Consider the following 27,547-nt stretch of genomic DNA (forward strand, 5'->3'; position numbering starts at 1 on the left):
TTCTCAAAAAATAGGAGTTACATACAAAGCAGATGATCTGCAGTATGCAATTACAAAATTACGAAAAAACCCCACATGCAATGCTTGCTATTTCCTATACATAGTTTAGGAAAAAAGAGTCTGAGCATTAATAAGCTAAACTGCATACTGAACACAACCACTAGGACTGCACATCAGTATGAACTAGTCCAAAGCCTCCTCCAACTTTACCAGAAAAATCAATTATCACTGGTTCACTACCTAAGAGACGGTAAAAAAGGAAGTCTTTTCAGTGAACACTAAATAAATTCATGCTTTTCCATAAATTTTGTTATTACATACATTTCCTTTCTTCTTTGTATTTATTTTACCTGATGTGTTGTTTAAGATGACAAGATTTTTTATAGGCTCGATGGCAATAAAAACATTTGTATGGTCTGTCTGCATCATTCACAAAATTATTGTTAAAATAATTTTGGAAGAACTGGCTATTCCTTGGGATTGGCTGGATAAGACCTGCACACATAAACACACACACACAAAAAGGAAAAATTAATTGGTAAAGTTATTCCAAAGTTGCAGCAGTCTGAAGAGCTAGTATTCGAAAAAAGTGTGACTAAACTTTTAGTATGCAAGAATATAAAGAAAATGAGCATGTTTTCAGCACTTAAAATTATGCATGCATCTATTTAGCATTATACATATTATATTGCACATGCTATCTATTTTAGTGATAGCTCTTCTTTTATCCATAGGTCCGCCTCATCACATCAAGCCTCACATATGTCCAAAATAAGCATTAACTTTAAAAAAACCTGACAGTTACGACTTCACTGCTAATCAAATAATATTTTGCTCTTCCAACCTCCACCTTAACCAAATGACATTGAATCAATGTACCCCAGACATACATTTTAACTTGACAAATGTTTAATATGCATTTTGTGAAAAGTACAAAACACCATGATATATATCTGCCTTTACTTAAAGGATAAAAAAAGTCCATTAAAAATTGTTCTATTTGTACATCACATCTACTTTAGCTAATCAGTCAGTCTTGCTAATTCTCTGGGGACCTCCAAAAATGTATTTGGGTGGGGGGGAACCAAAACCTCAAACCAACTTATTTAAACAAATGCTGTTTATACACTGGTCCCTGAAGTCAGTCAAGTGTCAATTTGGAAAATCAGTTAAAAGTTCCTGCTACTAAATGTCCAACTGCTAATGCAAGAGTATGCTGTCTCAGAAGCAGCCAACAGAAGGGTATCTCATCCCAAACACCATGACAGAATGGGAACAGTAGCAGACTTCTCAAGTAAACAAACTCATCATCATTCACACATCAGTGAACTCAAAGTACTCATCACAATACTAATATACAAGGCTGAGAGAGTAGTGAAAAGTTTCAACAAACATGCAAAAGATCCCTTTGTGGTCCTAAATATTCACCACAAAAGCCTTTTATGCTGTCTCTTCCTTCTTCAGACTGCTTCACCTAGCATGCTATGTTTCATATTCAGAAAAGAAAGCCCAAAGGGTGTCTGCTGACTTCCACATTTACTTGAAAATAGCAGAAGACAAGGAGAGGGAATCCGCTCAATTTTGAGAGGAGATGGCAACAATGAAAAAAGAACAAGTTTACCTGTCTCAGACTTGGAAAAGTTTATGTATACATATGTGTGTTATACATATATATATTTATAAATACATATGTGCCAAAACTTCCTTCACCTTCACCAACTCAGTTGGCCTAGTAAAAACATTCTCTCTCAAAAAAAACCCCCAAAACAAAAACAAAAAAACCCAAACAAAACAACAACAACAACAAAAACCCAAGCCAAAACAAAAAAAACAACCCCCAAAACCCAACACAAAACCTCAAACCAAACCGAACCAAAAAACCCTACCAAAACCAAACCCACAACCCTACTTTCTAAATCCCTTCTGGCATTCTTCTGTGATGGTAATTAGTAGTAGTGTACAGGAGATGACACAAGTCTTCCAAATCAGAAGAGAAGGAAAAGAAACTCTGTATGACAAATATTTACTCTCAGTTATTTTTGATCATACAAAAGCAGAATAATTCAGTTAACTCTTAGAATGAATGATAGCAAACTTGTGAGCATATCCCTGGTTTCAGTGGTTCTGGTCTACAGAAGCACTACAGAATTTCCTAATAAGATACATAACAGAACAGAAATAACAGAAATTCCTAATAAAACACTTCCAAACTATTTACTCAACCAGTTCAACTCAGATAAACGAAACATTTCTCCAAACTGTTAGAATAGTTAAAGGTGGCTCTACACTGGATATAGCAAGTCAGCAAAATAGTTCTGAGTGGGAACGTTCTATAAAAAGGTATTTTTTTCTCCCATCAGTTCCATCTTTGGAACCACAGTACATGCTAGAAAAATTACAGTAAGTTTTTTGCATTTCCTACTCAATAAATACCATCAACTAATGCAATAAAATGAAACAAACATTGTAACAGGTAGAGAACAATTTGCAGACTTTTTTTATAGACTTTTAGAATAATTTAGACTTTTTTAAAAAGTAAAATATGTATCAAAACTTTTTTTTTTTTCTGTCAAAGGTGCCACTCCAAGATTGATACAGAGCAACAATACTAGTTTCTTGACACGTCTAAAAGAAGCAAGAGGTTTTTTTTTCTGGGAACAGTGGAAATATTGTCAGTGGGTTGAAAAAACATGACACCTTCTAGACAAATGGTGGAACTTCTTATTTTTACATTGAACACTCCAATATCAGCAGAGTTCACATGTTATCAGTACCCGTAGGAAACAACTTTTATAGTATTTCTTTTTTGTTAATATTATATTTTTTTCCAAAAAACGGAATTTCACCGCACAGATCTTAATTGTACTGAAGTGCTTTTTTTTTCTTTTTTTTTTTTTTAAAGTCAAGAAATAGGAGTGTACCTGTTTCCAGGGTTCACTCAAGAAAGAAATACTGTGTGATCTGAATATCTGAAGCTGTCAGTTAAGTTTTGTTGCTAGTCTGAAAATTTAAGTTTCTTATACCCGATACCAAAATAACTACTACTCTTGCAGATGGTAATTCTTGGAAGCAGTGAAAGCAAAAAGATTTTTAAAGAGTGATAAAGATTTTAGGCTAAAGATATTACCAATGTAATATTCTACTATATAAAGATGACTACACAGCAGACAAGGCAGAGGTTAGCAGACTGGTGAGTCAAACAACAATGAAGAGTAAACGCCTTGCCCACTACATTGACCTCTACAGGACAACAATATATACTGTCTTGATTGAGCTGTACAACAACTTACCTTTTTCCAAAAAGTGGTTTTACGTAATGTTGTAACAATTATTCTACAACAGAATTAAAATAACTGTATGAATTCTCTATAGTACATTCCAGAATTATTCTGCCCTTTTTTGAAATATTACCACTAATGATTACCACTAATTCAGCTGAGGTCACGATAGTAACAAATACACTAAAATCACATAACATACCAACTCCTTAATACATGTAATTTGAATAAATACGATCATCTTAAGAAGAATCTAGGTCATGAACTGTCCGTCATGTTTTCTATACCAACAGTCTAACAATAGTTTAAATTAACTTCTCTCTTAATGTAATGTAAAAATGCACACAGTTTCTTCTGGTAAGGATTATACAATTTCTCTGTAAATAAAAAAAGACTCTTCTTATCAATTCTAGTGCCAGCAAAATACAAAATATGGCACTTTTGTGAAGCCTGATTATTTCTGATGACTTATTTCAAAGTACATCTTTCCCAGTAAGCTCTGAATGGGTTTGCTTGATCAAACCATGACCTCTATTTTCCAGTGAAATCCAAATTTCAAGATAGCACAGATTTACTTGCTCTTTACCTAAATCAGTTATGAGTATAGGCTCTTGCAAGGGAATGTCTGGTACTGGAACACTCGTCTTTCCTACTCGAACTTTTGCAGGTTTACGTTGATGTCTCAGCTTTCTTAGTTCAGTATGTTTAAAATGTGAAGCAATATGTGTTTTCCGGTGGCCCGACGTTCTAAATTTTTTGTCACAGTGAGGACAAGCAAAAGGCCTAACACCTGCAAAAGATTAGAAAAAAAATATTAGTTTGTGATTTTACTTCCACTGCCCTAGAAATGTATTCTTTGGAATACAGATTCTCTTTCCTATTTTGGGGGGGGTTGTTTTGTTTTTTTCCTATAAGGGTGTTTATTGTTAAATACGTTTTCAAAACAGATCCATAAAATCCAATCAAAAGTAAATATGAAATTGCTGAACTACTAACTGTTTGTAACACATCACTTTACACAAGCTTGTTATCAGGCAACTGGATGATGCAAAAGTGACAGCAATTTTCAACGGGTTCCAGAAGTTATCCTAAGAATTGCAGATAGCAGGTCAAATGTCCTTCCAAAACAAACTGTTAAAAAACTGTGAGAAAAAAGAATCCACAAACACATAGATGAATGATATATAATAGGATAAAACAGAAGAACAGTGATGTGACAAAGTTTAACAGAATTCTAGATCTGTCTCTGAAAACGTCAACACTGTTTGATGGCAGTCAAAAAAGCATGCCAACAGGAATTATTAACGAAGGACTTTTGCCATGCAATATCTGGTAGAAATCTCTCCTTGGAAAGGTTACTGGAAAACCTGGTAAGTTACAGAGACAGTGAAAGCTGTCGAACTTTCAGCTTTTGTTCAAGGGGAGATCTTGGACTTAGAAGGCTAGGAAACATGACTGGGTATTATGAAGAAAGCTCTATAAAATCACAGATAGAAACAATGCACAAGAAATAAGAATGAACCATTCTTCACAATACAGTAACTAAAACATCGTATGAAACTACTGAGCAGAATATTTAACAGAAACAGAAAACACTTTACTCAACATGTAGCTCAACGTTTTAATTCATTATGTTAGGTTGTTCTAGTATTAAGTTCACATGGGTTCAAAATCAATCAGCTAAGCTCTTTGGAACAAAAACTTATAAAGTGCTGCTTAGCACAGAGGTACAGCCTGCTTCATGAAGTCCTCAACCCAAAGATTAGCGGAAGCTGGTTGTATGCTGCTAAGAAGCATTACTGTAGGCTTCCCCTTTTTTGCACGCTGCCATCAGAGACAGCATATGGGGCTAGATGAACCGCTAACCTGACCCAGTAAGCCTAACCTGCTGGACAGAGGAAGAAGCAAACATCTCTGACAGGAAAAACCAGTGGGCTGAATGATGGTTAACTACATGCTGGAGTTCCATAAATACTGGACTACCCATTTTTCAAGCCACCTAGTGCTTTTGCCACTTTGCATGAGTCTGACTCCTTAAATAAAGCAAGGTTGACTTTAAAGTAAACTAGTATATTTCCTGTTACAAGTTTACAAAAAGCAAGTGAAAAAACTTTCTGCAGATGAATCCAACATTGATATTTCATGGATTAAAGGTTTGACTATAAAACATATTGAACACCAAATGCACATAGCCATTGAATGATACTTTTGCAGAATGTAAATACACAAACAGGAGTGAAAGGAAAGAGTAGCACATTTACGAGCTTATCTTCCTGAAAACTTATTTACCTGCAGGAATAAAGAAAGAAAAAGTGCAAAACAACCAGGCAGTCCACCAAGAGCAGAAAATTCATTTGTCTCTATGCAGAGGATAGAAGTTCAGCCACAGAAAAACAGGTATTGAAGACATCATATATGATGTAAACAAGGACCATACGAACAGAGGAGTTTATGCAGTGTAAGATATTGAAAACAGTTAAGTTGGTGAAAACACAAAGCAACACCTTATTGTTGAAGATAAAATGGGAAGTAACCAAACAGTCCTGAGTGATACAGTGAAATTATCAACAAGTGTGGGGAAGGGGTGGGAAGAAAAGATGCAGAGTAAATATGAAAGATGACTGGGGATAAGTAAAATCAGAACTCAAATTCTAAGAGTATGACTCTTTAGAAAGCACCATTAAATACACTCACAATACTGATATTAAAAAGGAGTAACAGCTGACTCTTCATCAGAAAACTAGATGTTCATGGCTTTTGTAAGAGCCCATACAAAGTTTCAAAGCCATGAAACACTAGAACGTTAGGACAAAAATTTAAGTTCATCATACAAGGCACTAAAAATGGTTCATTCTCTGATACATATCAATGACATGACAGACATCTCTACAATTTAAGCACTTCACATTGTGGTTTTTCATTTAAGGTCTCACCCACATCACAGAAAATACAAAAGCAATTTTGAGGCCTTACCTGTATGTAGACGAATGTGAACTTTTAAACTCCCTGAGGTGGAAAAGCATTTCATACAAAATTGGCACTTGAAAGCTTTAATGCCAGTATGTGTTTTTATGTGAGCTGTGAGAGTACTCTTAACAGCAAAGGCGCGGAAACACTGCGGACACTTGAATGGCTTCTCATGGGTATGAATGCGAATGTGACGCACTAGATCACTTGGTTTTTTAAATTCTTTAGAGCAATATGGACAAACATGCCACCTTATTCCATTTTCTTCACGTATAGAACCTAAAATAAGGAACACAAAAATGAATGTTTCAAATACTTTAACAGTTCTTGAAAAAATCCACCACACTGACACCATTATACAAGCAATCAAAACACAAAAACATTTTGTGAAATAGATGCCATTACAACACACTTCACAGACAATTAACTTCTCCATCAGATACATTCTACTTCACAAAAATAGTGATGGGCTGGAATGACAAAAACACAACCAAAGACAATCCTGTTGAAATTCAAACATTTTTATGCTACCAAAAAGGAAGAAGGTAAAAAAAAAAAAAAAAAAGAAAAAAGCTAAGAAAGTCTGACTTCACAGAATAGAAAGCATTCAGTTTGTATGCCACTTAGAAATACAGAATGTAGTTGTAATGCAATATAATATACCAGTTAACTTATAAATACCATATCTAATATAAAATTATCCAACAATGACTATAACTCCTGAACCATAACCAAACCAAATTATTTTAAGTACTAAACACTTATCTAGCTAACTGGAAGAAATACTTTATATGGCCCTCTCTTCTGCAAATTCAGACTTAAATTACATTTTATACAACTTTAAAGGAGCAAAATGTCCATAAAAAGTCCTTCTGAAATATTTACAATTTAAGGCCACTTTTTCACAAAAGTTGTTTTATGATCCAAGAACCCTAAGCTCCATCCTAAAGCAACAGCATACCTTTTCTCAATAAAAATGACAAAAGAAGCTTTTAAATCCCATCAGGGTTCTTTATTCATACACGTCGTTCAATATCAGACATTTACTCATTTCAATCAGTCCACATTGTTGCTTTTTTCTGTAAACCATGTCAATACACTGAGGTTACATTATTTTATGAAAAAATAAAGGTGGTTGTCTTTGACTATACAGCAGTGACCTTTTATTTTTATTTGCAGTCAGAGTTAGCGAGTTGTTACTGATACACACAAGGAACAAAATAGTTATTATTACCAGAGGAAAAAGTTAATGTTGGTTTGTAGCCCAGTTATGCTGGACAAGATAAGTTTTTGACTTTGGATCAATTTCTGCATCCCTTGCAAAGAAAAAAGCAACATCAATGTATCTATGAAGTTACTATGGACAGAGCTCAATGACTGATTATTATAGAGCTGGCAACCTTAAAGCTTGAGCAACTTTAACACTAAAGTTGCATTTAAGCACACAGAGATAAAATCCAGACTTGCATGCACACAATACAGTAAGGAGGTGAAATATTAACATGCATTTATGGTGACGGTATCAAATCAGCACTGTGATTCCAAACACAGGCGATGTGAAGTATTATCAACAATGCCAACCTTCTTCCTTCCCTACATGGCCTAGATCAGTGAAAATCTGCATGAGACAGCAGCACTGCACTTCTGCCTCTGCGAGGCCTCACTTCCAACAAGGAAGAATAGAGCTTGCAAGAACCCTCTGCTCTGGGACACACCATGAAATCCCAATCCTCCTCAGAGAAGGATGATGGGAAAAAGAGGGAAAAAGATTTATATTCTTTCTTTTTTGTCCTCCTCCAAAAACTCCACTGATCTAAATCCAAAAGTTTTAACAGTGTAATTTCACTTAATGCCATTCTGACACATTTTAGTGTCAGTATAACGAAAGTTATAAATGCTACTATCTTAACTTATACACATACTGTATTTTAGATAAAAGAAGATGAAGAACGTAACAGATCCACAGCATGTTTTGGGAACTCCCTTTATAAAGCCATCACACCCACAAATACTGTAGTCCTTACAGCACAAAAGTAGCAAGCAGTGGCAACATTACCAGGTAAAAACGGTGATTTTTTCTTAATAACCTTTTTTTCTTTTTTATCCAGTTTATCTGTACTCTCTTGCTCCTTATCTTGTTCTGCATTATTAGAGTCAGCCTGATGATTTGAGAGAGTCTGGACGTCTGGGTTCTGATCCTGAGCCCCAGGAGTCTTAGCCTGGCTGCACTCAGTAGAATGCGCAGAGACGGGAATCGAAGACAACCCACTGTTCTCTAAAGCTTGCTAAAAAAGAACAAAAAACTTCTAGATTAAGAAAGAAACATTCCGCAGTTGCTCCAACTTTTCTCAAACAGCTACTTAGAAGATATAATGCAAATATAATTAAAGGAATTAAATGTCTCATCCTCCCAGAATTTCAGCTGGATTTCAAACTTGCAAAAACATTCTCACACAACACTGACTTCTGATTGTCTGTGAGATTTTAAGTTGTATTTGCTGCATTAATACCTGTGCCAACAGCTGCCTTTCAGGAAAGTACCAATTGTTTCCACAGAATTGAGCATTTGCCAGAAATACATAGCGCTCTCTTATGCCTACTACATGAGAGAATAGTTCCCCATAGAAGATCAAATTTTAAGCCCATCAGCTTGTGGAGAAGCCATAAAAGATATAAAGAAAAAGGAAGAATACTAAACCAAAGAAAGACTCTGAAAAGCTCAAAAGCCTCTCTTAACAAACCAGTGATAACCATCAGACCAAGGCAAGAGCTATGCACTCATTTTTATGTACACCTGGAAGGGACTGGGGTGTAGGCACCTTTATGCATACTATTGTGTCCGAAAAGGCTCTGGGTCAAAGACCTCAAACACACATTTAAGTAGGAGTGTGCAGATATGTGATTGCTTGGAAGAAAACAATGTTTTATTTTTATTTTGTACAACAAGATGGCTAGTGATGCTCATACAATAACTTAAAGAACCAACCTCAAAGACAGATTTATTTTTTTTTTAATAGCTATCACAACAGTAGTTATATTTTGTGTTTTAATTTGGTGCAACTACACATCACATTCCCAACATTAGAGAACTCAGCACAGGTTAACATGGTGAACTGGCACATAGCTACATGTAACATTCAGGTCTTCCAAAAAAATTTAAATGGTAATTAAAAGACCAGAGATGAAAAAAATAGTTTAACGGTTATAGCTAGCTACCACCAATACTAAAGAATAATATTCTCTGCCCTGTTCTATTATGCAGTGGAGGATGCAGAACAAGCATAGACAGTTGAATTACTGCCTGCATCTCTTCTGTTACATAGCATCTCCTACTGCCAGTATCAAGGAAAGAATAAAGGGTTAGGCAAAACATTGGTCTGACCCAGGAAGGAATTTTCTTTGCACCAATAAGAAATATTCAAATAGCCTTATTAATTAGAACAGGATAAGGGCCCCGTATACATTCTCTTTTTTTTACTAGGTAAAAATATTTTTCCCCTCTAAAATGTTATCATGTTTTAAGCACAGCATAACTTAAGGACATGCCACAAACTCCTTCTAGGCAACAGGGAAAAAAAAGAAGCCAAAGGGATCAATAAAATGTCCATGTATGGGTGTGTACACTTAAAGCTTTCTTCTAGGTCATGTAATCAATATTCATAACCTTGTTTTTGTAAAATTATACAAAAAGATACCTTGGTGCATTCCATACTCCTTCAGTAGATCTCTATAATTCTTTCTTGACTGATAAATCATTTAGAAATGCAGAAGGAATGCTATCATTGAAAATACTGAGAACAAATTTCACTAAAATAGAAACGAGAAAGAAATGACTGAAATATAAAGCTGTTCTCACACACACAGCTCTTACCTGCAAAATATCTCTATTGATTCCCACTGCAATGTTGAGCTGTTGACCAGGTTGTTGAGGCTGGTTATTTTCTACAGGACCTGGTTCTGATAACTCAAGGAGCTGCTGGATGACATCAGTTACAGCCTGCTGACCCTGATGAGCAGTAGCTGATGACACCTGGTTTTCTGTCTGTTGAAGAAGTGGAGACCGAAAATGTGTGGCCTGAAATATATAGCAGTACATTTGTAAAGGAAGATGAAAAGTATGTATAAACTGATCTGTTCAGCTCCCTTATCTGAAATACCTGTTAACTGTCCACTACAAGGATGTCCACTTGTATAAGACATAAGGATTACACAGAGCTGTCATTCAAGGTCTGCTCACTCCACTAAAGAATTGCTTCTCTATATCCCTTTTCTGGAGTTCTTCCCAAGCTGCATAACTGTAAGCTTACAGCTTGAATTAATGTTATCGTAACTACTGAACTGTCAACCAGTTTACAAAACACAGGCATCAATTACTGAATTCCACATGTAGAGGCCACATGCAAAGTAATTCCACAACAAATAAATGGCACTGACATGGTTGTCTTTTTAAAGTTAACATTTAAGTAAAGCAAGTCCTTTGGAAAAATAACCTTCTATTAGTTGAGATTTTTTTGTATGAAATTATTTGTGTTGTGACATCAAAATCTTTCAGAACAATCAAACTACTACCTCTTTTCCCTTCAACTTTCAGTCTTCTAAATCTCTTAGCTTTAGAAGAATTCTCTTCATACTCTAAAAATTTAAATACAGATGGAGCTATGTCAAAATACTAACAAAATATAAAGTCTAAAAAATCAAAGTTCTTTATTTCTGATTTCATAATTGTATCTTGGGCAACCTTAGTAACAAATATGAAGAAAAAAGTGATAACGAGCCTTGGTATTTCTTTTTAAAATCAGAAATTAAGACTCATTCTATTCTCCTTCATTTATAAACTTCTCTTTGTTATAACAAATAGACTCTGTAAGTATTCCGTTACTGAAACAACTGCTTTCAATCATTTATTTTACTGTAGAAAAGAGAAATTTATATTTATATAGTGGCTAGCCCCATAATTCTGTTTCTTAGAACACACTGGAAATTTGCTTCTAATATTCACTTCTGTTCTCCAAAAATAATCACTTGCAGGCGCGTGCACGCGCACACACACATACATGTATACATAAAAAGCTACCTTCTTTTAGATAATTTTTAACAAAGAATAATGTTAGGCTTCATGTAGTATTTCTTCCAATCTGAAAACTCTCCTAAGATTTTCTTTATACTGACACATTACACTGGACAGTTAAAATAACACTGTCACCATATTTGAGGGTAGTTACAAAGAAATGTATTACAAAAAATTAGCTTGACTCAAGTTACATCCTGCGCATTTGATTAAGTACTCTTAATGCCTTCTCATGAGATGATATAAAACAAACCCTTATCTCATTTCTATTGCATGCATGCAAGAATAGCACTCGCTATTTTGCCAATTTAACCATTACTTCATCTTTTTTCACCTCACCAGTGGGACAGATGGAAAGACTCAACCTCTTCAGATTCCAATTTAGCAAAAGTGCTATAAACATTTCAATACGTATTTTACAAAATAAAACACCCTGCATGCCATTTTCATTGCAATAAACGGGAACTGAAGCAAAGTGTTTTGCTCAAGAGTGTAACAGCTCTTTATGGAGACCATTCACTTTCTTGCAACGGAATGCAGGGAAGCTCTTTAGTAGAGCGGGAAGCCTACACTAAAAAGTCTATAAAATTCTCCCAGGCTTTAGCAAGAGGGAAAAAAAAATTGTTAATGAAGGAACTGCTCAATATCATCTTTGACATGAAAATTACAGTACTGCATTTATTTAGCCAGTATGTTCACGTATTATACAGCAGTTTATATACAGTCTCATGGAGGTTAGCTTTCTTGAAAAATAATACATACATATATGCATGCATATAAAGGTTGTTACTATTAAGATACCCTGTTCAACATAAAAAGTTTCAGGTCTCTTTGTAGGTCTCACTTCACTACCCGATTTTAAAAATAGCATAGAGAATGAAGTGTTTTATTACTATTTCATAATTCCACATTTGTTCCATTAGAATAGTGCACCTTGTGATCACCCTTAGTCTGTCTGATCTGCTGTGTAACACAGACCGTGTGACTGCTCCGAGTGAATTACTCCTTCAAGTAAACTAACTGTACAAAAATTATAGCACTTCTTTAAATCAAGTACTTTACTGTGATAACTTTCTGTTGCTATCCAACCTCAACAAGTTGCTGCAACAGTAAATTATCCACACTAAAATTCCATACTTTATTTCAAAGTGTGAAATTTGTCTAGCTTCAACCCTCAAAATGTTTTTTCTCTTCCCTATTAAAGGGATTACAGATTTTTCCCTTTTCTTCAAAACAGCAGAATTAGTCATCCTTAAATATTTTATCTGATGGGCAAAATACATAATGCACCTTGAATCTCTTAAATAATAAAATACATCATATCATACTTTAAGAATTCTGATGGCTCCGATTCCTCCTGTATCTTTGAATATAGTTCATGAATAGTGAACACTGTAAACAGACAACCGACAAAAGCAAAACTTCCCCAAATGAAATACAGAGGACATACAAAGCTTTCATTTCTGTGCAAAGTTTCTTCTCTAAACAAAAAGACCAAAACTAATCTTTCCAGGCAAGGAAAACCTAACTTTTAGCTGGTATATCAATTATTACTTGTTCCATCCCTATTTATAAGGGGAATTTAAAATCCTTGAAAACTCCTATCCCTGTGAATATGGCCTGCTTTTCCTGTTCTTCTATATGTGATTTTATTCTAGACCACGTCAGAACATATATTGTTTGGTGCACCCAGCTCACCAAGAAATCCAGATCACGCTGTATCAGTGATTTGTCCTCTTCATAAATTACCTCAATCTTTGTATCATCTTGATCAGTGATGATTTTATATTTTCTTCCAGGTCACTGATAAACTATTAAGTAGTGTAGGGTCAAGAATTAATTTCCAAGTGACTCCATCAGAAACACAGTAACAATGGTGATTCCCTGCACACCTCTTTTACAAGTTCTCTCAGAAAGTTTTAAAAAACACTCATGGTGCCTCATGTTAATTTTAGTACGTCATTCTATTTGAAAATACAAAAACCATATTCCTCCTTTTTATCACCTCCATTACAAGAAGGAAAATGAAGAATCATTAAGGATGCAACTAGCTCTACTTACCAAAAAGCAAACATTAAATAAAAAAAAAAAGTATACATTTTCTTAAAAACATGTGTGATACATGGTGCCATCCCATGGAGGAATCTGAGCATAGATCCTAGTTCAACAAATGAACAGGAACTGCACATAAACAAGCAGGCTGTGCATCTGAAGGCATGGAAACAAGCAGATAGTACATCAAAGGAGGAATATCTGAAAACATGTAACAAAATTGCTGCTGATTCACCTTAGCATTGATGTCTGCCTGCATTAGTTTTGAAGTGATGTCATGCATTCCTTTTCCACAAGATTCCCATACATGTTACAGTATATAGTTAGAACTGTAAAAATAGAAGGTACCCTAGCAAGTGGAAGGAGAATTCAGGTTTCTGCTCTAACTGCTAGACTAGGAAAGTCAGGCTTCTCCTTGCTTGGTTTCCTAGACCCACCACATGTAAGCTTAAGTTGACTCTGTAAAGGTTCACACTTAAAATGCTTGGTGGTTCAGCAGTTACCAAATCTCTCTCTGGAGAAAGATGCTTAGACTAAGGATGGAACTGGACCAGTTCTCTCACTTGGTAGGCAAGAGTACCAGGCAATTATGGGAGGAGGGGGCAATGGGATCCATTGCTCCCAACTGGCACCTCTCACTGGGAACCACACAATATGACACCCTGACAGAGGAGCCTAATTTCAATATTCAGAGTCAATGAAAAAAAGACAAAAAACATCCTCTTGATTCTTGAGAAAAAGGGAGGTCATCAGTTCCTCTCTGGAACTTGATTTGCTGGAGGGTTTTTGAATATAAACCACACTATACGAAACAAAGTCAATTTATTGCGGGGGGTGGACAGTGGTGTGAGAAATGGGGGGGACTATGCAAGACTTGAATTTTAATATTGTATTTTTTTTTTAAGTGATTTTTAAGAGATCAATACGAATTGACAGACTACATTCTAGGCAAATTTCCCCCTCCCTTTCTAGAACATAAATCTGGCACAAATATATGCAGATTGTAATTTTATAAAACTTCATTATTTAGGAATATGTTACATTTAATCCAGTATATTTACAATAAAGTGTACCCTAAATTGATGATTATCTTCCTTTCAGACCTGCACTTTCACACACACACACACACACAGCCCCCCCTAAAAACCAGGCATCACCTGATACCATTCCCTACGATGGAAAATAATTTCAATTGGTTAAAAAAAAGAAAATTTACTTAAAATAAACTGCTTTTGAAGAACAGCCATTTTTAATACTTTTTAAAAGCTTACAAGAAACATAGTATAATTATTTATTTAATACAGCAATTATTAGTAATTAATTAGTTTGCACCAGTTTGGTTCAGCTTTAAGTTAACTGGTCCCAGAACACTGAATTCACAGTAAAAGATAAAAAGAAAGTGGATAGACTGGTTATGGTGACTTTAAAGCAATACTGCCACATTTCCTAGTCCTTGGTTTTGTGGAGTCTAGTACATGAGAAGATAATCAGTGGCTGAAGATGGGAAGGGGGAAAGTTAAGTCAAATAAATCTGTCACTAAGATACCATACTGCAACCTATAGCTGACAAACGACATGGTACATAGCTGCAACAAAGCACGCTAATGCTCTCACTGTGACTGGCACACCAAGACCTGCCTGCCTCAGATATCTTGCTATGAGGTTCCAGAAAGCCAGCCCTGCATCATCCTTCCCCGGCTCCATGGGCTCCTCCTGAGACCCAGGACCATGGTATTCCTGTGAAGTAAAGTCAGAGCAGCAGGATAATCCACTATTTTTAAGAGTCCTTACTCTCCTCTGGTCTTTTTATACAGGAGAGTATTTGCCTCCATTTTGAAGATCCAATGAACAGAATTATATGCAAAATCATGAGCATATAACAAATGAGGGAATATAATCATTCAAGACCTGTTCCATTCCTAAATAACCAGCTGCATTCACTAAGGAGCTTGCTTTCGCATATTAGCTGATCAACTTATCACAGAGGACCTTTCCTCTGCATATCCTTTTTCACCAGCTAAATTAAAGTTCACAGAATTCTGTAAAGTTTCTCCCACTTTCAGTCTTGACGCAAAAACATGACAAAAACTCTACACTTACATTCTTCCATTTGTTATCAACAGGTTGCAAAAGATTAGCAGGGGATGTTGTTAAAGGTTGGGTGACAGAGTCCTACAAAGAAATGAAAAGAAAGTATTTTAAGCAAAAATAAGAAAAACATGGCTAATATCATGCAGAAAAGTAGCACAGTTCATTTTCCCACCGTATGAAGAGCAGGGACGGAAAAAATGAGACTATGGGAGAGATACAAAAGTACACAGAATCACTAACGTTGCGTCATCATTTATATACATTAAATGAACAGAAGTTACAGAAACCAAAACCTTTGCTATAAGCACTGATGCAGCAAAAGACAAATAACAGCCTTACAGTAAGCATATTTTACAAGATACAGTCATGTATCACACAAGAATGCATTCTTTGGTAGCACAGCACTTCAGGAGACTTCAACTTTTGGAATGTGTATTTATTAAGGACGTAATCATTGTTCATCCCCAGGCACATAACAAGGGATGACAGACTCCGAACTTCAGAACAGAATAACTACACTGGAGATTTGTTGTTAAAGCAGCTCTGCAAGTTTCGAGCAGAATGAAGAAGTCAGTTCTAATCTAAGAATGCTAGTGCTAATCGAAGAAAGATGGTACATTCTATAGCAAAAAAAAAAAAAAACAAACCAAAAAAACAATCATTAAATATCTGCAGTTTCAGATATAAAATTAAAAGGCATAATACTCTTAATATGCAATTGACATGTCAGTTATTATCTTTGCTCTTCCTTGTTAAACTTCTTGGCATCTGTTTTTAGAAAGAAATTTTCTTCTCCCATTTTGCTTATACTATTGTATGGAGGTGTTCTTTACTTTTCCCCTCTTTCTTGAAAGCAGAGAAGTATGAATGCAGCAAAGATAATAACACCACACTGCTATAATATCAATACACAACACAAATGCAAAATACTCAAGCAAACCAAAACAAGAAAAACAGAGCTGGCCAGGGAAAGCAAACATGAGGTAGTATTGAAGGAATTTTTTCCCATTCTGCTTTTAAGATTAGGCTTGTGAATGTAGAAATATACAAAAAGACGTAGAGGTTATATGTACTTGCAAGCAAATAGGACACATTAGTATTTTTTTTATTATTATGAAGAAACAAATAGCATCTGCCATACAAAAAAACCTTCATGAAATCTTAAAAAAAAAAAGTTTCTCGAAACAACACTACTAGACACTTATTTTCAAGAAGATACAGCTGCATAATGAAGTTGAGACTTTAAATTTTAACCCTCCTCTTCAAAGTCTGGTATTACTTGTCATCTATTGAACATTAAAGCCTAACAGTTAGAAATTATGCAAACCAGAGTGGAATAAAGGTAGAAAAGGTAGTTCTATTCAAAGAACAAAAAAGTATGATATATAAAACATGCACTGGCTCAAAAAATAAGTGTTATGAAACCAGAATTTTAGCTCTTTATTGTATCTTGGTAAAGAAAGAAAAACATTCAGTGCTTCCAGTAAAGCTAAGATTTTTCCTTTGTGATCTGTCAAATAACATTTAAAACAAGTCATCAGAAATACTCAGAAGAATCCACTACGTGTTTATATGGACTAGAATTATACAAACAATTCATTTCTGAAAATGAGATGAAATTAATATATAATTTGAATAGTTCTAAATTTCATTGTTCCAGTAAAACTTCCCAAATATTATTTTCAACCAAGCCTTCAAATTGTAAATCCTTTTTTGCATATACTTGGCCAATTCACATTCTGCCAATATTTAATCGTGCAAATCAATTCCAGAAATGACACAAAACTTTAAAAACACAAAAGACAGCTACAGGTCTTTTAGTTCTAACCTATCTGAAGAATTACTGGAATTAAGATATAGACCTAATTAAACTCTTAAAGGCATTTTCACAATATAATGAGCAAAGCTTACTGCTGTAACATGAGATACATCTGTTGAAGCGCTTGCAGAATTCTGTGGACCACCCATGTGCATCTTGCTGATATGTGTATTTAAACTACCCAAGCTTTTGAAGACACAGCTACATTCTGTACAGTTGTATGTAGGGCCATTCTTCACCTTCAATAAAACAAACAAACAAAAAAAGTAAATTTTCCCTACATCTACCAAATATTACATTTTTCATCATATACAAACATACCGTAGGATTATGAGAACTAGACCAGTTTATTTTTCCAAGTTACTGATATCCACTTATGGAATCAGTCTGGTGTGTCTCGGATATCAAGTCAACTGTAATCTACGTGCATGACTGTCATCTCCTATTACCACTTCTCAATGTTGGGAAGCACCAGAGAGCAAAACAAATGTCATCTCGCAAATGAGGCCTCAGACTTTTCCCTCGTTACAATTTCCTATCATTACACACTTAGAACAAAACTGAAATGCAACTTTATCAATTAAGATGTGCCTGAAGATGTAACACTGTACATAATACAAACAGAAGTTTGGAAATATGGAGAGTATAAAATGCAGATAATTTATCTTCAAATTTTGGCCTCTTCTGTTTACTTTTGCAAAAGTATCTTTCATAAATTTCCAAGAAAAAATAAAATCCATTTTTTGGGTCAAAGTAGAATGAAGGCAAGAAATTGGGCCAAAGGCCATAGGGACTGCATTAAAAAAAAAAAAACCACACCAAAAAAACTAACACTGTGATGGGCAGAGAAGTTTAATGTATAGTTTGAACTGAATTTGCACACACAGGATGAGAAAGTGATCAGCAGCAACTTGTTTGGGACTTTCAGGCCAAGGGGTTGAGGTAATTAAAAGCAGCTATATTTGCAGATTCCAACCATCCTCACTTCCCCCTCCTCCTCAGTCTATCACATATCAGTAAGATCCAGTGCAGTACTTTCAATATAAAGGGAACAAAAAAGTCTTCAAAAGAAAACACGCTGCACTGTTTGCAATATAGTATGGAATTTTGTATTTTCTGACATTAGCTTAAACTGGTAACAAGACTTTCAGAAAGTAGTATCAACTAATAAAATACTGATACAACTAAACAGTGATATATGAAGTGAGAATCAACCTGTTTCATTATCACCTGTAATGTTATTTTGTGACTGTCTCAGGATAAAATGAAGAATTAAGAGTTCTGCATGCAGTCTTGAAGGAAATACAGCAAAAGTAAGAAAGAAAAAAATCAACGAATGATCCAAAGCAATAACTAAAATGTAAGCTCAGGATCACAAAACACAGCCTAAGACATAATCAAGAGATAGCATTTATTTAAAGTCCCTTATTCCACAACTTTTTTTTTTTTTTCTCTCCTTACAGTTACTTACAGAGTAACAGAGAAAAAAGTGAAAAATATTTTTGGCTTGATCCCCAACAATCTTGTAATATTGAAAAAAAAATCAATGTAATTTATTAAATTAATGTTGGTGCATTTTTTTTTATGTAGCAAAAGCTATCACACCGTGATCAGTGTGAACAGTGAGGAAGACTAGTCACACAAAGTTATATGAAATGTAAACATATGATTTAATATAATTAAGCATAATACAAACCACTGAGACATACTCATATACTAAGACATATCCTAAAAGTAAGAAACTAGCACACTAAAAGGATCCTTAGTAAAAAAAAAAAAAAAAAAAAAATCCAATAAATAAGATCTATCATTGTAACACAAAAATGGAAAACAAGAAAGCAAATGTCAGACAGAGTTAGGGGAAAGAGTGACAGCAAAGATGATATTCTGCATGCAGGAAAAAAAAGAAAAAAAAGCTGCCTCTATCACTTCATACCTTCCAAATCAAAACTAGGTCTCTTTATATGCGTATTTCCAACCACAAATCACTAAAGTCAGCAAGGAAATTACTGAACAAAGTTGCATAGCCAATGTTACTCAGAAGATTGTATTACATTATCATAGCAGTACCTTTTGAATCTTAAAAATTGTCTGTCACAAAGAAGAAAAAACTCAGCATAAAGGCGTCTGAGACAACAATGTTTTTTATCTTATATTGTAATTTTCTTCTACCTGTAACTGAAAAACCTCTGAAAAAGGCTGTAAGATATATGCTTCAAAGACAAATTTCAAGTATGCTCTATGATGGAGTTAGTGGGCTGCTGTTTGGCCTTTAAATTTTTCACCATTTTCTGCTTTGCTGCTTTTGGCTTACTTTCATCTGATTCTAGCCGTCATTCTCCCACAATTAACAGGTACGTTTTTCTACACATAAACCCACTAATAATTTATTGATCTATCAATGTACTGAAAGGACAATGGTAAATGATGGTTTTGCTACTCATCCTAAGTATACATTTATACAGATTAAGCTATTTTAGGAAAGCTTGCAGGTAAAACCAACAAACTAGAACCTATACCACAGCAGTAAATCTATATTGGCTACAGAAAGCACCAGAGAGCATAGGAATAGCAAACAGGAAAATTTAAATACTGAAAATGAAATAAGCAGTATATTAGCACCAACCACTTTATGAATAATAGTATTTACCTCTGAATGAACTCTCTGTATGTGTGACTGAAGATTGCCTTTCTGAGAAAAGGCTGCAGGACAAAAGGCACAAGCATGGGGTTTTTCACCAGTGTGCTTGATCATATGGGTCTGCAATGCCCCCTTCTGGTTAAAGGCTTTTCCACATTCACTGCATTTGAAAGGTCTTTCACCTAAAAAGGAGGATGTTGGGGTAAGGGGATTTAAATAAATGTCAGCAGTTTCCTGCATCTAAATTAAAAATTGCATCAGGCAAAATAAAATCCTGCATACAGATACCTGTACATACGCACACATAAACGCAGAAACAGACATTATCAGGTGTTTTGACAATGAAATTGTTTACCTTGATCACTAACCTCCACATCTCCAATGGAAGTTTAATGACCCCGCTGACATTTATCAGTTAAAATGGGTAAAATAAATGAAACCTGTATGAAAATTATTTAGAACAGCCTCCCTCAACTTGTGGTTGCAAGATCTCAGAAGCTCCTATGCAAAACCACAGAAGAAACAGGAGAGGGAGAGGGGGGGAAAGAGGAGAGGGAGAGGGGGGAAAAAACACATACACCATTCTTTCACACCAAATCTTATAAAACGGTTATATAACTGCATTGAAACAAACAGGGGAGCAGGGGGTGGAATCAACAATATTAAATAACAGTCAAAAATTTAACCTTTTATTTAGTCTAAAATCAAAAAGTCTTACAGTGACACTGCAAAAGATGGCCTACAGTTCCCACTCCCCAATAAATATTACTAGCCATTCATTCTTTACAATTACCTATAGAAAATGTGCAACAAAATAGTTTTTATTATATGAGATACTGTACAGCCCTGCTCAGAAAATAATTTTAAAACCTTGAATGTTCATATTACTACTGAACATTAAAGAAAAACCAGGCAATATTGCTACAGGAATGCTCTGTCAGTATTTCCTGATTTTGTTCTCAGTGCTACATGTACTTACAGCTATTTGTATGGTAACAGATTAAGCATGAAAAACTCCCCAGAAATTTTAAGTGATAAAACATAATAGAACTGCATAAACACATTACAAAGCTACATATTTTAAACACACAGATACTAAGAACAAAGTTCAGTTTCTTACAACCATGTGTCTTAATTGACTACTGGAAATCTCCACTGTGAAGTCAGTATTACTCTCTTTTTTCTTTTAGCAAAATAGTTTAGCTGTGGTAACTCCAGGACCTTGGAAAGGTTTAACACTCTGCCTTTGCACATTTCCACAGCAAAAACACTATGAGCACGCTCTACATTATGTCTGCTACACCAGTAAGTACTACCATGTGCTAAACATTATGCACACTAAAGCAGTTTTAATGAATATTTTCATATGACTTCTAATTATATAGCTGTAATTACATCTAGTTTAAAATGATTAATTCTTAATTAAATTCACAGTTTTAAACAAAAGCAGCTATTTTCTGAAATAGATTACAAGCATGTAACTCACATAGTACCAACTCTGAAGGAATGTATATTTTCTGTTCTGCTGCTTACGGCTTTTGAAGATGCTTTAAGATCTGTAGGTTTTAACTGTCTATTTTTTAATATAGATTAAAATACAGAACACTAATTCAGATCTTGAAATACAGTGACAAAACTCATATTGGGCTTTCATAGGTAAAAGGCTTAGCTTCCACTAATAGCTGCTGGTGGACACACAGAACTATTGCTTCAGGTTAAGTTTGCCTATTTAAATAAATTTCATTATAAAAACTAAATCTTAATTCTAGTGTGGAAACACGGAATTTCTGTACTTCTCAAGTATAACTTAATAAAATACGGATTTGGGAGGGGAAGGGAGGGTTCATTACTTAGTTATTAATATGGGAATTGCAATCCCTGAGACCTAAAATTTTTTTCCCAAAGGGTGTAAGTGCTTGAAATTAATAGCTATGGACAAAAAGAGTATTGCAATTAAGACACTAATGTAATGCTGTACATGTAGCACAGACATGTTCTTTTAACAATTAAAGACTTAAGTATTCTAAATTCTTTAAAGCAGTTCTTCTTTCCTACATTATTTTACAGTACCTCAAGCAATTGGATGCCAAACAGATTGTCTGCAGATTTAAAGTAATAACATACTTCACAAATTAAATGAGTATTCACTACCTACTTGGAACTTAAAGTGACCTACCCTCATGTGCAGATTGGGATTACATTTTCAGTCTCTGGTTTCCCAATAGACAAATGTCTTTTTACTCTTCAAAAGAACTGTAAATGCTCTTGAACTTTTTTTAAGCTTTAGAAAAGTGTCCTCAACCAACTATAATCTTGCTGCTTTAATTCTGACTAGAATAAGCTAAAATAATATATCGAATAGATACAAAACTCTAAAATAACAAAGTTGATTTTCAATGGCTTTTTTTAGATACTACTTTGACACAACTTTTAAAGCAGGTACAAGGGTGACCTCTTGTATTACTGTTTTACAATTAAATTATAAAGCTTAAAAAGATTCCTAAGATGGAGTCATGCAACGGAATTTTTATTTCTCCCTTGGCGAAGCAAGCCATTCTTGTACATGGCAACTTGTCACATCACTGAACAGACTGCTAATACAAACAACATTGCACACTTACATAATTTACTACTTTAATTAGCTAAAAACTAGACAAACAGCAATTTCTTCACAAGATGGAAAATACATATATATTGCACATCACTGGAGCACCTTCAATGAAGGTTTTGTTTAAAGCCAAACTCATGCTGTATTATGTATGTCTGGTTAAAACTTGAGAACTATTCTTGCAGTCCTCTGTACACTTCAAAAACTTTTGTATTATTTTATACTTAGCATTTTTCAGTTACTTCAAGGGTAAGGGTTAAATATATGCACATATTTATTACAGTCATTTTGCAAAAACCATCTGCTATTGATTTTGCAAAACTCAAGTCACCTGCTCTCCAAGTATCAAAATTACAATCTAGGTTTATCACCTCCCAAGTTCACTTTGGACATTCTGAAAATGGCAGTTACAGTAAGTACAGTAAATACATGGCAGTAACTTTAAATAAATCAATCTTAAAAAAAAAAAAAGCAAGGCCACTATGTTAGTAGTATTATTCATTCTCATGTATTTCTACTCTTTTTGTGATTGTAAATTTTAGAACTCTAGACTATGTAAGATCTTATTTAGAGTACCTGACTGGCCCTTATCGAGGTATTCCAATTTTAGGGCCCATTGAAACCTTAAGTACCAAAACTGGTATTCTGTAACAAATGAAACCTGTAAAGTACTTAAAATTTCCAGATGTATATCATTAGAAACAGTTAAAAATATTTTAAAAGTGTATAAACTTCCTAAGCAAAGGAATTACATAAAGGCTGTTTTAAATCAACAGGTAACAGCATCTAATGAGCCAGATGTATTAATACTATTTCAAGTCCCGACTGGGAGAAAAATATTTAGCATTTCACACATTAATTGAATTTTGTAAAACAAATGCAAACTAAAATAATTAATTCCACAGTCTCACCTGTGTGTATCCTAACATGTCGTGTTAACTGACTTGGCTTCTGGAACGTCTTTCCACAGTGAGGACAGGAATAGGTAAACCCACTTCTATCAATATTTCTGTTGTAAGATCTGGTATTTGATACCCTGTCATTTAAAAAAAAAAAAAAAAAGGGGGAATTTAAATAAAGTCCTCTTTATCCTAATATTAAACATTATTTTGAAGAAGCTGATTTTACCCCATCATTTTTTAACATGCAGTGTAAATTCGATGACAATATATAGTATCAGCTGCAACAGTTAAAAACCAAACTTTTTAACGATACTAAAAGAACAATGTAAATGGAGCCCTTTGAAAAGTGCCTACAAACACCAAGAATTTTAGTTATTTCTGTAATAAAATTTATACTTATTAGAGGTTCTCTAGAGACATTTTCACTGTAAATTCTGCTAGAAGTATACGGTGACTTCACAACTACTATTTTGGTGGGATCTTTCAACTTTGCATGACTTTATTTCTTTTGCCTGAACACAGCAACACTTTTGTTCTCAACTAGAACAGAAAGAGCTCATGAAGTAGAGCATGCAGTAAATGCAGTTGCTGAGGTCTAACAAAAACAGGTTAAGAATTTAACAACCCAAATATTCACCACTGCTCCTCAAATACAAGTCACAATTTTCACTGAGACATGGTAACAGATGATATAAATTCCCATAATCCATTTCTCTACAAATCAAACTGATTAGTTTAAATGACTGCTGAAAAACAGCAACATGGAAAAAACAACTGATTTTATGCTAGAAAAAAAGAAAAAACAAAAACCTAGGGGATATTAAAAGACCATTACAACAACTCCGCTAAAAAAGGTGAAACCAGAAAGCAGTACGATACCTAGATTACTCCACATTTTCCATAGTGTCTGAGTATTTACACCTATGCAGTAATCCAGCTTGTCAGTGCTGCTTAAAGCTAACTGAAATTACACAAATTCAACTACCTGGTGTTTTTCTGAACAACTGAGATATAAGAATTAGCTAATGTGGAGCAGATGTGCAAAATATACCACCACCTTGAAACACAGGCTGGTGTAACAGTATAAAAAATAGCAAGAAAGTAACAGTTCATGCATAACATAGGAAATCATTAAATTTCTGCTCAAATGACCCATCTTTCTACTCTAAGAGAACACAGATACCCAGATATTTAAAAGAAAGCACATTTTCCCTTCCAATTACTTCAAACAAATATTACATGCATTTTAAAAATCTTTTTATACTCTTGCAGAGAGAGCACAGAGTTTGGGTAATATATTTTACTTTTACGTGTTAATTATATCTACCAAAATTTACTGAAGTATCCAGAGTAAAATCTACTGAAGATGGAAAAGAAGGAAAGAGAAGAGCACAGATGTTAGAACCTCTTCTTCTTTCCATCTCAGGACAGGTCTAGACCAGCCTGATTGTCAGAATATGCTCTCTGATGAGCAACATCTGTTTCAACTATAGCTATGGCATTTTAATAAAGGAAATAATATCCAATTTGGAGACTATTGCAGGGCAATCCTTCAAGGTCAGATCACCTTCTAAAATATTTCACTATTTAGAGTTATAACGACCATTTTCTTCTTAGCAAAAGGTAGATACTAAATTTAAATTATAACTTCATACTAGTTTTCCATTCGAATGTTTCAAAGACAAAATAAACACCTTTTAGGGAAGGAAAAGCCAACCACTTTATGAAAAAAAACTTAAGGGAACAAAGCTCATCATAAGATTGAATCCTAAAAATTTTTTTGAAGTTTATTTTACAATGAAAAGCAGGAATCAAATAGTAAGATTTCTAACTACTGATGTATGTCTTTTATATACAGTCAAACAGGTTAGGTCAAATGTTAATTTCTCATAATTCATCTGAACAGTATGAGAGGATTGTGTCAAATAATAAATTAAAAAATTGGAATGTCCACGTTTTTCCCTTTCAAAAACATTTCTACTGAAACACAGAAGGTGGAGCTGGATCATTTATGCAATTCATTAACCTGGCTCACATACATGGGTTGTATTGGTACTGCTGGTGAAAGGACAGTAAAACACCATCATGGGCAGTAGTTTCTTGAATACAAATGCAACATGTTTCTACATCTGAACTGATAAATGAGGTCAATCTCATATAAGGAAGCTCTGAATCCAGAAATAAGCCATGTTTATGGAAATAAAGACAAACAAATCATCATGGAGCACTTACATCTTACTTATATCAGAGTGTAGCATGTATAATAATACTCTCTCAAAATCGCAGCCATCACACTAGATTCATTCATCCATTCTTTATGTAGTCATCCTAACTTACACAGGAGATATCCACAAGAACGTTTTTTGTGTGTAATATTACATAGCTCAATAGAAACGTAACAACTTTACCTCAATTTTCAGTTTGCAGATGGAAATCTACAATTTTTTTTTAAACGTGTAACACAACTGTTAAGATCTCACAACCTGCATCATCTGCTAATAAAAATAACTGGAAATACCTAGTATGTCTCATTTTTAAATATATATTTTTCCCATCTGTTTTTTATAGAAACAGAGGAAAGATTAAAAGAGAGATCACCTGTCAAAAAACTTAGGCCTTCTTAATGGATAAACTAAACCAATAGAAGTAAGTTTTTCTTTGTTCTAACTTAAAGTAATTTTCAACTTCCTAAAAGTGAAGTTAAACTAGAGAGCTGAAAGAAAGGACAGAACAAATTTTCTCCAAAAGTAAGAACAGCATTTATGAGGCCTGTTTTTCCCCTTCATTTTGTGCTTTTTCAGATTTACAATAAACTCATGGCAGGTTGTGGTGAGGACTACTTGCAAAAGACGATTAAACTGCAAGGAACAATTCACTTCTTTGCAGAAGGTAGGTATTAGGATTTTTGCAATTACAATAACTGCTACGTAAAATTAATACACATTTGCTTCAATGTACTGCCATTAGCCTTTAAAATCACACACAAACACACTTCAAAAAGCTCTCTGTATCAGAAAAACTTCACCTGTGGTTACAAACAGCTAGCAGATGGAACTATGCTTAGTATGGGTGCCTAAATAGGAAAACAGGAAAAAAAAGGGGGGGACCCTCCAAAAATAACCACCTTCTTTAGCAAGGTTTTAAAAAACAAATGCCATTTCATAACAGCATACCAAAGAAAAGAAATGATCTGCATCGATCATGGTACTTCGCTGACTGGAAATGCTACTCTCGCTTTCCCCAGCTATTGCCATAAAAGTAACATCTGCTCATTTTGTTACAATCCCGTGACTGTTACCTTATTTTATAGTGAGTTTTCATATGCTCCTTTAGCTGTGAGGAAGTTTCAAATTCCTTTTTGCAAGACTTGCAGCTGTGGATCCTACTGCCTGCCAATTCTTGACGATGTTCTTCCATGTGTATGGACAGCTGACTCTGTAAAGTAAATTCATCTCCACACTCTGAACAGATAAGATTCTGAAAGAGATAATAGAGACTGATTTTTCAAAAGATTCCCGAACAGCAGTACATGTGCACAAGCTTTGCTCAAGTAGATGAATGTATCCTTCTATGGACATCGGCAGCTGGAAGCAAGCAGCAATAAAAATATACAAGCAAAAAAGTTTGAGCCTCATAGTATAAATCATGAACAATAATCACTGCAAGCTTACAGTAGTATTAGTATTTTAAGAAACTCCACTGAAACTGAATTCCAAAAAAGTTCATATGACAGCAGAAACAAGCAGTTCAGTACCATCACCACTACTCCCTATTTCCTTGGTAGGCTAGTTCAAGATACACACAGAAGCTTACCCCAGTGTCATTACCCTATGGTTTACCTAAACATTTGTAAAAATTATTACTTTCTAACCAAAAACATCTTAACTGTAGCTTCAGGGATTTTACACTTTTACTGGTTAAAATGATACAGGTTGTCACTTACTTTTTAACAGTAATTCCACCACAGTTACTACTGACTTTTCTTAAGCTATCTTCACAGAAAAGATGACAGAAATAAATAGGGACATATAATGTTTTTGACAGATATCACTTCAACCCGTTAATTTTACAGCAGTGTTAAACGTACAACTTTCCAGTTGTATTAGTATTCCCTGTCATTA

At 34.5% G+C, this 27,547-nt stretch overlaps 1 protein-coding gene across 14 annotated transcripts in view; it reads right to left on the reverse strand.

Moving 5' to 3' along the window:
* The window catches only part of ZNF236 (zinc finger protein 236), a 98,996-nt gene that overhangs the window by 48,056 nt on the left and 23,393 nt on the right, over positions 1-27,547 (reverse strand). For 12 of the 14 annotated variants that reach the window (XR_008235365.1, XM_052788383.1, XM_052788385.1 and 9 more), the window contains exons 4-13: positions 26,725-26,903; positions 23,436-23,560; positions 19,926-20,098; positions 17,368-17,514; positions 15,466-15,537; positions 10,117-10,320; positions 8,302-8,530; positions 6,252-6,524; positions 3,865-4,068; positions 351-495 (exon numbers count right to left, since the gene is read on the reverse strand). Coding sequence is in view for 13 of the 14 variants with exons in the window: in XM_052788383.1 (XP_052644343.1) it covers positions 351-495; positions 3,865-4,068; positions 6,252-6,524; positions 8,302-8,530; positions 10,117-10,320; positions 15,466-15,537; positions 17,368-17,514; positions 19,926-20,098; positions 23,436-23,560; positions 26,725-26,903 (1,751 nt within the window). In the remaining variant the exon portion in view is untranslated. The remainder of the gene's footprint in view (positions 1-350; positions 496-3,864; positions 4,069-6,251; positions 6,525-8,301; positions 8,531-10,116; positions 10,321-15,465; positions 15,538-17,367; positions 17,515-19,925; positions 20,099-23,435; positions 23,561-26,724; positions 26,904-27,547) is intronic. The other 2 variants (XM_052788376.1, XM_052788377.1) reach the window with 2 other exon arrangements.

This window comes from Harpia harpyja, chromosome 5, assembly GCF_026419915.1.
Source record: "Harpia harpyja isolate bHarHar1 chromosome 5, bHarHar1 primary haplotype, whole genome shotgun sequence".
In the NCBI taxonomy this organism is placed as follows: domain Eukaryota; kingdom Metazoa; phylum Chordata; class Aves; order Accipitriformes; family Accipitridae; genus Harpia; species Harpia harpyja.